General features: G+C 33.4%; 1 protein-coding gene across 1 annotated transcript in view; it reads right to left on the reverse strand.

Moving 5' to 3' along the window:
• LOC107675981 (protein kinase C theta type-like) overlaps positions 1-7213 on the reverse strand; it is a 23611-nt gene extending 16398 nt beyond the window's left edge. The window contains exons 1-3 of the mRNA XM_016470499.1: positions 7125-7213; positions 1706-1745; positions 553-958 (exon numbers count right to left, since the gene is read on the reverse strand). Coding sequence (XP_016325985.1) covers positions 553-670 — 118 coding nt within the window. The 5' untranslated portion in view covers positions 671-958; positions 1706-1745; positions 7125-7213. The remainder of the gene's footprint in view (positions 1-552; positions 959-1705; positions 1746-7124) is intronic.
• Positions 7214-15192: the final 7979 nt, after the last annotated feature.

Consider the following 15192-nt stretch of genomic DNA (forward strand, 5'->3'; position numbering starts at 1 on the left):
ATATTTCGCGCATTTTCTAGAGGGACATCTATTACCGTTGCACTCGCGTCTCGCACAAAAGAGCCACATGTTTAGAAAGCCTTGTAAAGCTAATACAAGTTCAACTTTGAAAAAACATCTCGAGACTTTATGACGGATTTTTTCCCCATCCCACTGCATCTCATGTTTTTAAATGAGAAATGTACTCTGTGATTGGCTTTCCGCCCTTTGTATTAAACTATGCATACATACATGATGCTGTTTTGTTTATAGTTGTTTAAGCAACTTAATTAATTATAATTGGTTTATAAACATTATTTTAAACATTATGCACTTTTTTCACAGATAGTCATGTTATCTTATGCTTTGAATAAATGTGCATTAGTAATATTTTGCTCGATGCACCCTCTTGTGGCCTCAGAAGACAAGCCAAAAGCTTTTCTTCTCCCTAACTGAAATTATGCATTTTAAATTCGAATATAATTCGAGTTTTGATAATATTTAAGTACAAAATTCGAATTGAGTTTTTCAGCCATTTTGACAGCCCTAATATCTGTACCAAAAGTATCTTACCAGTCTCCACAGCTTCTTTCATGTAGACAGCGCAGTATGGATTGAGTACTTCTTCATGGTAGGCAAGCCCTAGGTCCATCTCAAAACTCGAAAAACCTATCCTCAGGAACGGAGACATGACTGTAAACTCTCAGATCCAACAGCAATAGCCTCTGATATACAGTTTTCCTTGAAAGCACGGTGGTTAATTCCACTGTAAGGATCTGTACAGTGATGTACTCCTATTTGATGTTTATTTTCATATTTGTCATGTCCGATATATGGGTTTCGAAACTCAGATGGCTCAATCGTGGGGTCCTTCACTCTGTGGCATCCAAAGTAATATTTTTCAAAATAAGTGTTTAACTTTGTCCTTTGTCCACCAGATCTGTCCTCTCTTATAGCTGGGATGAAAACCTGGAACAGTCTACAAAAGCAGAATAAAATAAATTCCAGTAGTAAAGGACAATAAAAAAGTCAAATTAAAAACAGTAAATAATAAAATTACAAATTTAAATTAAATGCATATTAGTAAATAGATAGTCAGTATTTTTTTAGCAGATTTGTAACAAAATTAAAAATAAGTTCATTGCACTTTCTGACAACTTCAAATGTAATACTGATGAAGAAAATCAAGTTTTGTAAAATGACAGAAATGAATAAGTTAACTTTGTTCCTCAAATAAATAAGAAAAAGAAAATCATTGAGAGCACTATAAGTTTAATTAATAACATATCTGATGAGTAGCCTAACAGATCATTAGTACATTCAGCATTTCAATGGTTAAAAATGTCTTTGATTATGAGAGAGTCTTATAATATTCATAATATACAACTCTGATCTGTTCATCATTATATAATAATGAAGTCACATAATCAATAATAATCAATATGATTAATAATCAATAATAATCTCTCCTTCAGCCATTTACTAAAACCCAGAGTAAAAAAAAAAAATGAAGCCATCAGCAATGCGGTTGTCTAATGGAAACACAGCTGAATACATGCTTTAACTTCTCTCCATACTACACATGCCCATTAATTTAACAACACCAGTTCACACCAACCATCAACCACGTTTCAATGAACCAATAACACTTAACATGTCATAAACTAAGCAGAAAACACACTGACTTGTTAAACAGTTGGACCACAGAACCATAGTAAACACTTACAGAGTGTTAGAGTTCTTGCCAGTTGAAAGCCGTAAGGTAACTGGTGAAGGGAGAGAACCAGAGAAAGAACTATTAATAGATGTGGAATACAAAACTCCCATCCAAACAGCCTGCCAGGATTCACTTCCCTGCGGAGTCACAGCCAAACATACAGCACTAACACGCACATCATGGTCACACTTATACTTGATGTGTATGTTATGGTGCACGATATTCATGTATATATATATACAGTGGGTACGGAAAGTATTCAGACCCCCTTCAATTTTTATAAACAGATTTTTTTTTTGTTTTGTTTTTTTTGCAAGAAAATGTGAGTGGCATTAACTCGCCACGACAATATTGGAGGTGGCATAACAAACTAAGAAATACAGTTAAAAACTGTTAAAGCAATATTATGGTTAAGCTCAAACAACAGCATTTGTGGCATAAAGTTAATTACCTTTTAAATTACGTTAAATAATTTAGATTCATCCTCAAATCAAAGTTACAATGCAAGTGAATGGGGACAATATTGGAAGTTTTCAAAACCATAAATGTGAAAACTTAAAAGTTTAGGGTAACACTTTACAATAAGGTTCTATTAGTTCATGTTAGTTAATGTATTAACATGAACGAACAATGAACAATACATCTTTGTTAATGTTAGTTCATGAAAATCCAGTCATTGATTGCTTAACAAGCACAGCTTTAGATTTTAATAATGCATTAGTAAATGTTGAAATTAACATCAATTAAGATTAATAATGCTGTAGAAGTATTGTTCATTCTTAGTGCATGTTAAATAAAGTAGTTAACTAATGCTAACTAATGCATTTTATTGTAAAGTGTTACCAATTTTAGTAAAGCACTTCTGTTTAAACCTAGTAAGATGGTGTGTAGATGTAAATTCCTTATTTACCATTAAATTTTCTTGGCAACAAAGTCATAAAATTAAAGATAACTTTACACAGAATAGGTTAGTAAGCATTTTTAACCACACTAAAATCATGTACACAAAATATTTACATCTTGTAGCTATACTTTTAAAAAGTGAGTATTTGAATGTTATTTCCATTGTAAGTGTCTCACAGATTTTTACCTAAAAAAGGAAAAAAAAAAAAAAAGTATTTACTTGGTAATCAACATTACTAGATGGTTGCAAGGGTGTTGCTAAGAGTCTCAAGTTTTCAGCTGTTCTATCATATCATGATGTAAGAATTGTAAGTGATAAACAGAAGATGATTTTAGATGGTATAGAAAAAGCATATACTAATATTTAATGTGTAAGCAGAGAGAGTAAATAAAGAGGGAGAAAAACAAAAAAACAAACAAAACTAACACTAATTTGTACACATGCATTGTTAAAGTAAAATGTTATTTTATATTTTTAATTACAAAATCATATATAATATATATAAAAATTAAACTCCATGTTGTTAAGTGCTTCTGACTGTTATTTTAGTATAACAATATGTATAACATACTTTTTTTCTTTAGCTTAAGTTTCTCAAAACACCAGCTTAAAAACTCTCTTTCTTGCTCTGTAAATGTGTCTGTATGACTGCCAAGTACTTCCTGTCGTTTGACTGACAGCTCAAACCGCACTTCCTGCATCATTGAAGGACTGTCACGCAGATAGCGAGCTGCTGCTCTTACCTGCTTCTGCTACCAGGATAGACAGAAGAGAGACAAACAACAGCAGACAGATAGAAAGAACACAGCAGGACACAGACAGAATCTTTAATGTCATAACTTTAGAGTAAGTCTTTACTGGCTCTATGAATGTGATATTTCATCAAACAGTGTGTGGGGTCAATACTGACTCCAGAGTGGACAGAGTTGAACTATCCCAGCATGTGAAAGCTGCAGTGGTGGAAGAAGTGTGGGATCAAAAGACAAACGCCTCCATTGAACTCACATACACTGGACTGGACGGAACTACAAATACATCTGACCTTTCGCAAACCACTCGGGAGCTTAAACTCATAAGGCGTGTTCAATTAATATTCCATAATCAATACTTAAAACTCTGTGGCTCAGTTTCCAAAGAACTCTCAGTTCATAAAAACAAAACATTTTTACATGAATCCACATACAATGTCAGTAGGCAAGCACGTTGAAGTGTTTATAAGCAGAAGCATAAAGATTGTATTTTTAAAGCACCTGTAATAATTCTTCTGTACAAAAAAAAAGTGTTATTTGAGATGTCATCTAAATTGTCTTTTTGAGATGGGACTACTTTTCTTCAAGTCAAGTCAAGTCAAGTCTGCTTTATTGTCAATTCTTCCACATGTACAGCACATACACACAGAGAATTGAAATTGCGTTACTCTCAGACCCTTGGTGCATACAGATAACACTAACAGTAGAACATAAATACAGATAGATACAGATTAAATATAAAATACAACTATACAAATATACAAATAAGGTAAAATGTAAAAAAATATATAAAGCAGCAGTGCTCCAGTCACTCTATTTCTATGGAGCAGTCACTCCATGTGAACAGTTTGAAGATAGTTCTGTCACATCCCTTTTTGGCGTGTTTTAATGTTGCATAATTTGCACTGATACCATACATACTCGTTTATTATGAATAAATCTTTTAACTTGCATTAATAAAGTTCCAAATCAAAAATAGGAAAGTACCTTTCATTTGTTTTGATATTTAATTAAAATATAGCACACTATTTTATATATATATATATATATATATATATATAAAATAGTGTGCTATATTTTAATTAAATATCAAAACAAATGAAAGGTACTTTCCTATTTTTGATATATATATAGCCTATGAGATTTATATGATTTTAAGAAATTAACAATAAAATTTATTTTATTCACATTAAACTAATCAAAAGTGGCAGTAAATACATTTACAAAAGATTTTTATAAAAATAAAAAAAAAATGCATCAAAGATTCTTTAAAAAAAAATGTCTGTCCCGAGATTAATATTAAGCAGCACAACTGTGATCAACATTTATAATAATTAGAAAGGTTTCTTGAAATCAGCTGCCAAATCAGCGTATTAGAATGATTTCTGAAGGATCACGTGACAATGAAGACTGGAGTCAATTGTAATAATAAATTTTAAATTGCAATAATAATTTTTACTGTGTTTTTGATCAAATAAATGCAGCCCTAGTGAACATAAGAGACTTCTATATTTAAAAAACGGACTTTTGAACGTTAGTGTAGACCTAAATTAAACATAAATTAAGATATTATGGAATATACTGTATAAATAAACATTTTCAGTGGCTACTCCAGAACCTGGACTGACAACAATATCTAAATAATGTGAGTCAAGTTTTAACAGCTCTAAATTCAAAAACAGAACTACAGTGTTGTGCATTTCTATCTGAGAGGTAAAGGCAAAACACATAAAAAATGTTTATAAACAAATAGGAGAAAAAGTGATTTTTACAATCAAGGTTTTAGCACTACGAGAGCGCGCTAAAAATCAGATCTACTTGGTATCTCATCCTACGTCATTGTTTCATTTAAACCCTAAATTTGAAAGTAACTACTGAAAGGACCAAAGACATGCAGAACATGCAGAGCATTCACAAGATTGATTTCAAAGCCTGCTAGGCAAAACGCCATTTTCATTCAAATCAATTATGCTTACAGCTGCTTTTATTCAGTTCTTTGCTGTTATTGATGCTGGTATTGAGTTATTGAGCTATTGCACATTTTGGTTCATCATAGTATGTTTAACCCATGGTTTTTTGCCACAAGCCTGTTGAAATAACATGACTTAATCCACAAACCATCATCTGTGTTTGAGGTTTAGTACCATGTTATCCTTTGTAAAGAAGTCAACATATAACCACTGAGAAATACAACTTTCACCCACATTTAGTTTATAAATCTTAGATTAACATTGATAATAATAGGAATTATCAGATAAACGTTGCAGTTTGATAGTTAGCTTTAGATTAAGGCTATTTCAGATACAGTAAAATAAACAGCTGAGTATATTATACAATGGAGCATAGGAAAAACCATAAATATTCTGGTTCAAATGTCTTAGAAACAGTTGCAGTATACCGTTAATCACATAACACTGACATTTGTGCTCTTGGTTAAAATGTGGTTGGAAATTGCAGTTTGCTGCGAGTACGATGTTCCAGTGCCCGACATTTGCAGTTCCTCTAATTCACACATATCATACCACAGAAGGTAGTATGTTCATATCTTTCATGTTATTTGATATCGCCCTGTTTACAAATATGGACATCATGTAAACTTGTCTTCATAATTCTTCAGAAAAGGTGATTCTTTGGCAATAACAGTGTGATTTACAAGCAGGTTTTGTCAAATTATTGGCAGAAAGAGCTCAGATGGGACGTTTTTGATATGATGCATAATGTCAACATCAGTAAGTAACATTAGTAAACAATAAAAATGCCTTTCAAAGAAGCAAAAGTTCAAAAGATATATCCAACAATCAAGTTAAATCTCTTTCATATCTCCGTTGTTTCTCTTATATTTAAATGAGATTAAATAGAGAGCAGGCTAGACTTTTCTATACTGTTGAAAAGACCCTATAATCTCACATTTAGCTCAAAATTCACAAATCGCAACATTTCTTATCAACTTATATAACTGTACTGTTACTGTATGTCAACTGATTTCATCAAATTTGAGGAGAAACATCTCAGTCAACCTTGATACTTTATATAATTTAAACATACCGTAACTGAGACCTCTATTAAGCTTTGAAAGAGCAACATTTAGGTGATATTAATATCACCTATAAAAGGGCTGCATTCACCTCTGTGGGAAGAATTTAATACATCGTAGGTAAGGCCAAAGCCACAACAGTTCAGCCGGTATAAACTGACTTAAAATAGACCAATTAATGCTCAAAAAAGTGCTCAAATACTGGATAAACAAGCTCTAAATCCTTCTCTAAACCAAACATCCAGGCATATGCTCCGAACTGCAACAAAAGCTTGTGATTCACAGCTTTTGCCACACTTGTGTGGGCACTGTAAGACAAAACAGTGTGAAAACATGTTTTCTTCTTATAACTGAAATCTTCTTGATACATCCCAAACATGGTGCTTTCTTTAAAAGATCACCTTGTTGTTTTTAGAAGAGCAGGTTCTCAAATGCAGAGTTGACTTATACACTGTTTTCTTCTACGTTTTGTGGTTTCCTGCAACTGACACACTAACAGCTATGGCAAAGTCAACTGGATAATAAGGCTGCAGAATGTATGCGATGATGAACATCTTATTAGTGAATTTCTAGGCAGTCAACAACAGTTAGCCTACATCAGCAGTACGGAGAGTCAGGCTGTCTCTTAATATCCTCGGAAATTCTGTTTATAGGGTACGTATTCATTATTTGAGTTAAACTAAGGTTAAATTTAACTTGAAGGTTCATGCATAATGTACAGAGTATGGAAACAGCACTTACCCAGTAGGCTACAGCTCAAATCAACGCAGCTCTTCAATGCAGTGCTCTGAAAGAACGCCTGCTTTTAGAACTTCTCTAGACCTTCAGGTTGCGAGCACGTCACGCGCGTGTTCCACACCTCTCATCACACACTAAAGGAAGCAGATATAGAAATGCTGTGCGGTTTGCAGGATTGCACACTGTTAGCTGCAAAAATATAGGTCATTGACTTTTATTGTAATGCATTGCTCAAAGTTAGTATGTTTCAATTTTATGTAATTAAATCAAGTGATTTTTGTCGTAGCCTATGGATCAACTCAGTATTGCATAAAATTGTTCTGTAGGCTGTTCTATCTATCTATCATCTATCTATCTATCTATCTATCTATCTATCTATCTATCTATCTATCTATCATTTATTTATTTATTTATTCATTTTTAAGAAGCAGGGTAGTGTTAACAAATTGTACAATGTTACATTTGTCTGTTAATATTTCCGCAAACAAAGTCGTGCTTTCTGTCGGCTGTCGTTCTGCTAACGATACCCGAATCATATTTTTGAGTCCAATCTTTTTAATGAATGAGTCAAACGGTTCAGTAAAACGGGTTGACATTCGAACGGGTCACCCACAAAGGTATGGAGGACGAAACCTGCAAAAACAATAAATAAATAAATACACAAATAAATAAATAAATGTGTGCATAAATACACGTATTCTTGTTTAAATACATAAATAAATAATTAAACACGTGATGAAAGTAGGCAAATAAATAAAATAAATTGGAGGGCAAATGGAAAATGTTAAAGGAAATGCTAAACTCATCCTAACTATTTTCCTTTGATCACTCATTTATTTCTGAATGTAGTTCCACATTTTTTTCCCCTCTGTGCAACATGCTAATGAGAGGGTGTCAATTATGCAAGAGTAGGCGGATCGTGTGGGTCGCGCTTGAGCGTTTGCCTGCGCATATGCGTATTAACGTCATCAGTCAAGGTGACTGATTATTATCTTACACTTTTTCATAGGGTTAGTTTTGTAGTCATTGGGTCGTTTGTAAAGTCACAGATACTGTACGGACAATATAGCTCAGTTTATGTATCTTGCTCTGTTGAACGGCAAAAGTGACTTTACTAGGCCATACTGGATTAACACCATGCATCTCCTGTCAGCGGGAAAGCCACGCCCCCAGCTATCACAAGACCCGACCAAGTCCATGGTTGACACCCTCTCATTAGCATGTTGCGCAAAGGAACAATAAATGTGGAACTACATTCAGAAATAAATGAGTGATCAAAGGAAAATAAATAGGATGAGTTTAGCATTTACTTAAACATTTTCCATTTGCCCACCAATTTATTTGATTTATTTGCCTACTTTAATCACATGTTTAATTATTTCTATATGTATTTAAACAAGAATTTGTGTATTTATACACACATTTATTTATTTATTTGTGTATTTATTTATTTATTGTTTTTGCAGGTTTCGTCCTCCATAACTGACAATAGTTGTAGTTATATTTCGGACACTTCAAAAAAAAAAAGAATTAGATTAAATTGCAGCTGACTATTTTTAATATTTCATGCTTATTTTTAACAAGCAACACTGCTTTTTTCCAAGTAGGAAGGATTATCCGGCGCAAAACATTATGATGTCAATTAAACTGTCAGAATAAGTCCTCGATACTTAAATGTACACTTTAGGTTGGCAAATTGAGTGGGTGGTTCTTTGAAACCAAACGTTTCGAAAATGAATCAGACTGTTTTGCCAGCAGGCGGCGCTAAATCATAAAAAGCGACACCTCAAAGCGATATATATCCTCAAAAAGACAGATAAATGTAAACAATTTCTCTTTCTGAAAGTGTGCACCGATCTGAAAATATTTATTTATTTAGATTTTATTGTACTGATTGAATATTGATGGATCAACATGAGTGAAATAAATGATAAAAAATGTAGATATGGGCAATAGTGATATGGCACGATTTATCAACATGCACATACTTTCTGAGAAATATTTAAGTATTTAAGCAAATAGTGTAACAGTCTTTTGTTATTTTAGTCGCTTTAGCTTCTTTCTTTCTTTCTTTCTTTCTTTCTTTCTTTCTTTCTTTCTTTCTTTCTTTCAAATTTTCTTTCTTTCTTTCAAATTATATTATTTAATATTTGTGACAACATTCTACAAAAGCCAACAGATCAAACAGCTCTGTATCATCATGGTGGGTAAATACAGTGTATTGCTTATAATGTGTAAACATATATTAAAGTAGGCATATGCTATAAACAGCTAATTAACAACCAGTTAAGCACCTACAGATGGAGGATTGATTTGTGGTGCATTTTTTTGTGGTATACACAGGAACGAAAATTGAAAAGGTTTTTTTTTTTTTCACTCTTTGTTTTGGGAAAGTAAGTGAGTGTGGCATTAAAGAGGTGTAAGATGAAGTGAGGGGTGGGATAGGGAGGTGGTAATATGGGGGATGGGACAGCGAGTAAGAGAATTGTAATTGTTGCGTTGCATCAGGGAACGTGCCTTCACTCTATATATCTGTTGCTATGGAAACCCGCGAGGGAGCTGGCGTATGTCTGGGAGACCCCCAGCAAAAGTCCTCCACACTCTTTCACACACACACACACAGAGACAGAAAGAAATCCTGTGTGGTTGTGTGGGTATGTCAGAATAAATTTAATGTTAATTAATTGAATGGAACCCAAAGCTTTGCAAAGAAGCGACTGTTGTGTCTGTTATTTAGATTTATGATAAAATCCAATGGACTGCCAAAAGCCCCACTTAATCTCAGTGTGTAGCTAATTAATAAAAGCTCTAGGGAAAATAATTAATCTATTCATTTTATTTTATCTAATGAGATTGTAATTGTGATTTATACCAATTAATATGACTGAATGAAATACTGACTGTAGAATATGACTGTTGAAGACGATAATGATTGAGATGACTGAAATTTTGATTGCTAACATCATATTTTTTTCTTATTTACTCATCTAGACATACCAGATCAATTTTCAAAGTCTAACTACCTACACTGCTAATTATACTGCATCGATACTTACATTCATATTTCATAAATTGAAATATACATTACTTATATGTATACATTACTTATAGTACAAAATTCCTCATTCCAAAGTATACTCTTTATTTAAAAACAAAAACAAACATATTTACTATAACTGTACTTCACATAATTCTCACACTTCAATGTTCCACTCTATTTTACACATTTGAATATTAGAAAATATTTTAATATCTATGGTTAAAGTACTGTACTGTGTATTTTGTCATTTTTACTGTAATTTAACATACAGGAAAATAGTGAAATTCAATAACAAAATACTACTGTGAAACAAGATAATAATTTAATATAAAATAATACAATATAAATTATAAATAAAAACATTTATATATACATAATTTAAACATTTAGTTGTATAAACATAAATATAAAAATTTGAATTAGATAAAGATAACATTTTTAATAGTGTTCGAAATAAGTCTCGAGCTTTTCGCATATCATTGTGTGATCCTGCTTTTAACTGGTGGTATAGAAAACAAATGTGTAGATCATAAATGTACCATTCCTGTTTATGCTTAAGGGAAATGATAAGCAAACACTTTCTCTGTTATTGCTTCTGTTAGTGTTATTTTTACAGGAAATATGAATGAAAATGAATTTCTCCATCTCTGTTTAAGCAGCTCGCATGCTGAGATTGTACTGAGTCATTCACAGTGAATACAAATGAAAGAACAACACACACACACACACACACACACACACACACACAAACACTCACACAGATTGCTGAAATGCCCCATGCAGCGAAATATCCAGCCGTGTGACTGAATTGGCTGTTGAGGGAAACTGTGGAAAACTTTTATTTGGAACAATATTCATAATGCCAGTGATACTTTAAGACATTTTGCAGGAAAACAGAAAAAAACTAAATACTGTGGTTCATCCTGATCATCTTGTCCGTGAGTGGCATGAATTTGTTTTCACTTTTACAGCACTTTTCCAAAACACCCCTCCATGACTGTAGCAGACAGGAAATGATGCGTTGTGCTTTGAACAGATTGAGACTGTGTCACTGAATATGACAAACAAGCAGAAACATACAAATCAGTAATGTATAAAAGTAGTGTAAAAATCACAATATCCATACCATTGTAAAGAATAATCACAACTGAGATCTTTTTGAGTGTACATTTGGAAATGGTTTTATCATATAAAGTAGTTAGATTAAATGGGAAAAAATGGAGAATCACCTGCTTCTCATTTACTGAAAATCGTACAATTTGCTGTCACGTTTAAATCTCATTATCCATGTTGTGCCAGGTTCTTATGTATCTTCTAATGGACAATTGCTCAGCATGAATATGTGGAAGTGCACATTATATAGAAGGTTTTTTATTAATACCGTAATATCTGGTCGTTTCCTCATAAAATGTTTTTTTTCTCTTCTTTTTGACTCAAAAGACTCATGAAGTCTATTATTGTTTTTGACATCTCCTCTTAAAGTCTCCACCTTTTCCTTCACTGAGTCTGTCCTGTATTTCAGAAAGTAGTAATGGGACTAATATCTTGAAGACCAAAAATTCTGAAACATGCAAGCTAATGTCTGAACATGAATTGGATTGCCTACTCACCTTCATGTCTACTTAAAAACATAGAACACAAAAATAATACATCATGCAAAGAAATTGGATTGGGACCATGACTATCTGCAAAAGCTGGCTCCAAAACGTACCAAAAAAGTAGCCCATACAAATGTTCCTTATATCATAAGTTATTACATATTAAATTAGTTCTTGGTTGAGTTCAACAGAAAGTCCCTATCCCCAATTTCATTGTATGGAAAAGAGTATGAACATTCTGCTAGACAACTCATTTTGATAGATAGATAGATAGATAGATAGATAGATAGATAGATAGATAGATAGATAGATAGATAGATAGATAGATACATAGATAGATAGATAGATACAAAATCAAGAATGGCCCTATAGAGTTTGTAGACACCAGTAACTCTTCTTTTTGGACTGTTTACTGAGTCATTCACTGTATGTTTTTGAATCAATAAGAAGAACAGGCTCATAAGTGTAATTTGTTCATGAATTGGAGTACACTTTCAGGGCAACGCAAAAAAGAGACCTTTTTTTTATACCTTCACATTTTATACAGACCATGACTTCACTCATAATTTAAAAGCATAAAAGCAGTGCAGGAATCATTGATACTGGCAACCATCCAACTTGGTACATTACAAAATATTATTAATATTAAAGTCCTATGCATTAATTAATTGTTTATGCAGAAATTAATTATTTTTATTTTCATTAGGCTACAAAATAATCCAACCTGATCTCATGAGAAAAGGTAACTATTTTATGAGGTGGCGACTTTGTATGAATTCATAAGAAACCATAATTTTTTTTTGGAAAAAGCAAGCAAGATGGTCCACTTCTAAACCTATCCATCAGTGGGGAGTAAATAGATTGTATAAAATTACACTGTAAAAAAAAAAAAAGAAGAAAAAAATCTGTACAGGTGATTTATTTGTAATTTTGCACGTCATTGCATGTCCATAAAATGACGTTTATATACTGGCACACAAATTACCAGTATATTTACAGTTTCTTTTTTTCTTTTTTTTTACATTGCATACAAATGAAATTGTACAAATTCATATGAATTTACAAAAATGATTACATATTGCTATAAGAGTGTAAATATCATGCTAGTTTATTAGCAGAAGGTGCCGCCAGTTCATTTTAGAATGTAGAATGTATGTATCAACTTTAAGTGCTTTTCAGGTCAAAGCAGGTGTGTAGGTCTGTTTAAGTGTGTGTGTTTTTGTTGCACCTTTCAACTCCATTGTGGTGAAACAAATAGAGAGAAACGGTCGTCCTTGAAGCTGTATCTTGATTTCCGATTGCATGCAAAATGTGCAAATCTAAAAGGAAGCTTATTTCAAAGGAAAAACAGCAGCCAACAATTCAGAACTGGCCTGTCACCCCTCCTAAAGGTTTTACGTGACACAGTTTTGTGTGTTAGTATGAGAAAGAGCTTTGTGGTTAGCCCATGCAAGCAGCGTTTTTCTTTTTCTTTTTTTTAAACCAACAGACATACATACAGAGTCCCGTTTGCTGCCAGCATCTGATATTATCTACAGAGTCATACTCATAATCACACACATATAACAACAAATCATCTGACAGAATAGCTAAGTCAGTAATGCTGTGCCACTAAAAATGGGTTTCATGGTATGTGAAAAATTTAAATACCGGATGCCAATTAGCATACAAACATGAGAATAGCTTACCGTACATATGATAAATTGATCGTTAATTTATGTGATTTTACAATACAGTTGTACACAATGTACAGTAAATATAAGAAATGTCAGTGCTCAACACTATGTTTGAAGCTCCTTTTGTATAGTTTACCAAAACTGTTTGCGGTTGCTGCATTTGGCCCATGAAAGTACTGAGAAACAGAAGGCAACCACATGGGTTAAGGTTACTTGTAGGTACCTAGTTGTTACTATAGTTTGTACATAGTATGTACAGTAAAAGTGGAACAGGTGCTACCCTGTTTGCTGAAAACTCGGATGTATTACCAGTATGTCAGATGTTTCTCCTAAAATTACTTAAAGGGATAGTTCACCCAAAAATGAGAATTTGATGTTTATCTGCTTACCCCCAGGGCATCCAAGATGTAGGTGACTTTGTTTCTTCAGTAGCACACAAACGAAGATGTTCCTGTGGCTCAGTGGTGGAGCATTGCATTAGCAGAGCAAAGGTTGTGGGTTCAATTCCCAGGGAACACACATACTGATAAAAAATGTATAGCCTGAATGCACTGTAAGTCGCTTTGGATAAAAGCGCCTGCTAAATGCATAAATTTAATTTAATTTAATTTAAATGTATAATGGAGGTGAATGGGAATCACGGCTTTGAGAGTCATAAAATATACACAAACAAAACCAAATTAAACCCTGCGGCTCGTGACGACACTTTTACCTCTGATTCACACAATGTCCGAACTGTCCTGAGCGGCGGCGCGTCCTCCTGAGCGTGTCCTCGACAGCCGGTGCGTGAGGCATCTTCTTCTTCTTCTTGCTTTACGGCGGATCGCAGACTTATAAGTGCATTACTGCCACCTATCTCTCAAATGGACCATTGACACTCCTAATTGAGACTGTAGATAGAGTGTCAATGGTCCATTTATGTGGACGCAATGTCCAACAGTTCGGACATTGCGTGAATCAGAGATAAAAAACGATATAAATACTGTTCAGTTTCTTGCACAGACTGATCGTTTTGTGTCTTTACACATCAATGTATCGTCACGAGCCGCAGGGTTTAATTTGGTTTTGTTTGTGTATTTTTTTACTCCGTGATTCCCATTCACTTCCATTATATGACTGACAGACTGCAACGATTTGTGTTCAAAATTCAAAATCGTTTTCTACTGAAGAAACAAAGTCACCTACATCTTGGATGCCCTGGGGGTAAGCAGATAAACATCAAATTTTCATTTTTGGGTGAACTATCCCTTTAAGAAAAACAACAAATCGATACGAATGAGAAACTGACATATTTTATGAGAATTTTACTGAGTTCATTCTGAGATCTTGAACATTTGATTGCAGACTTTTTGAAGGATTATTGAGATTTCTGTTGAAACTCTAGGAGACACACCTGGGAATTTTTGCTTCCTCAGGAGAAACATCTGATAAGTTGGAGACTTAGCCAACAGTCTTAATTTGTTTCCCATTTAATGACATTATCTATTAGAAACTATAGAGATATTAAACAGATCTTATTTGTGTGTGTGTGTGTGTGTGTGTGCATGTTTATGTGGTTTATGAGGACACAAATTTGTATAATAACATGGGTATGACATAGGTATTACAACGAGAAGGTGATTTATGAGGACATTTTCAGTGTCCCCGTAATTCAAAAGGCTTATAAATAATTCAGAATGAGCTTTTTTGAAAATCTAAAAATGCAGAAAGTTTCCTGTGAGGGGTAGGTTTAGGGGTAGGGTTGGTGTAGGGCAATA

The sequence above is a fragment of the Sinocyclocheilus anshuiensis genome, unplaced genomic scaffold (genome assembly GCF_001515605.1).
Source record: "Sinocyclocheilus anshuiensis isolate Anshui unplaced genomic scaffold, SAMN03320099.WGS_v1.1 scaffold1836, whole genome shotgun sequence".
NCBI classification, from domain to species: domain Eukaryota; kingdom Metazoa; phylum Chordata; class Actinopteri; order Cypriniformes; family Cyprinidae; genus Sinocyclocheilus; species Sinocyclocheilus anshuiensis.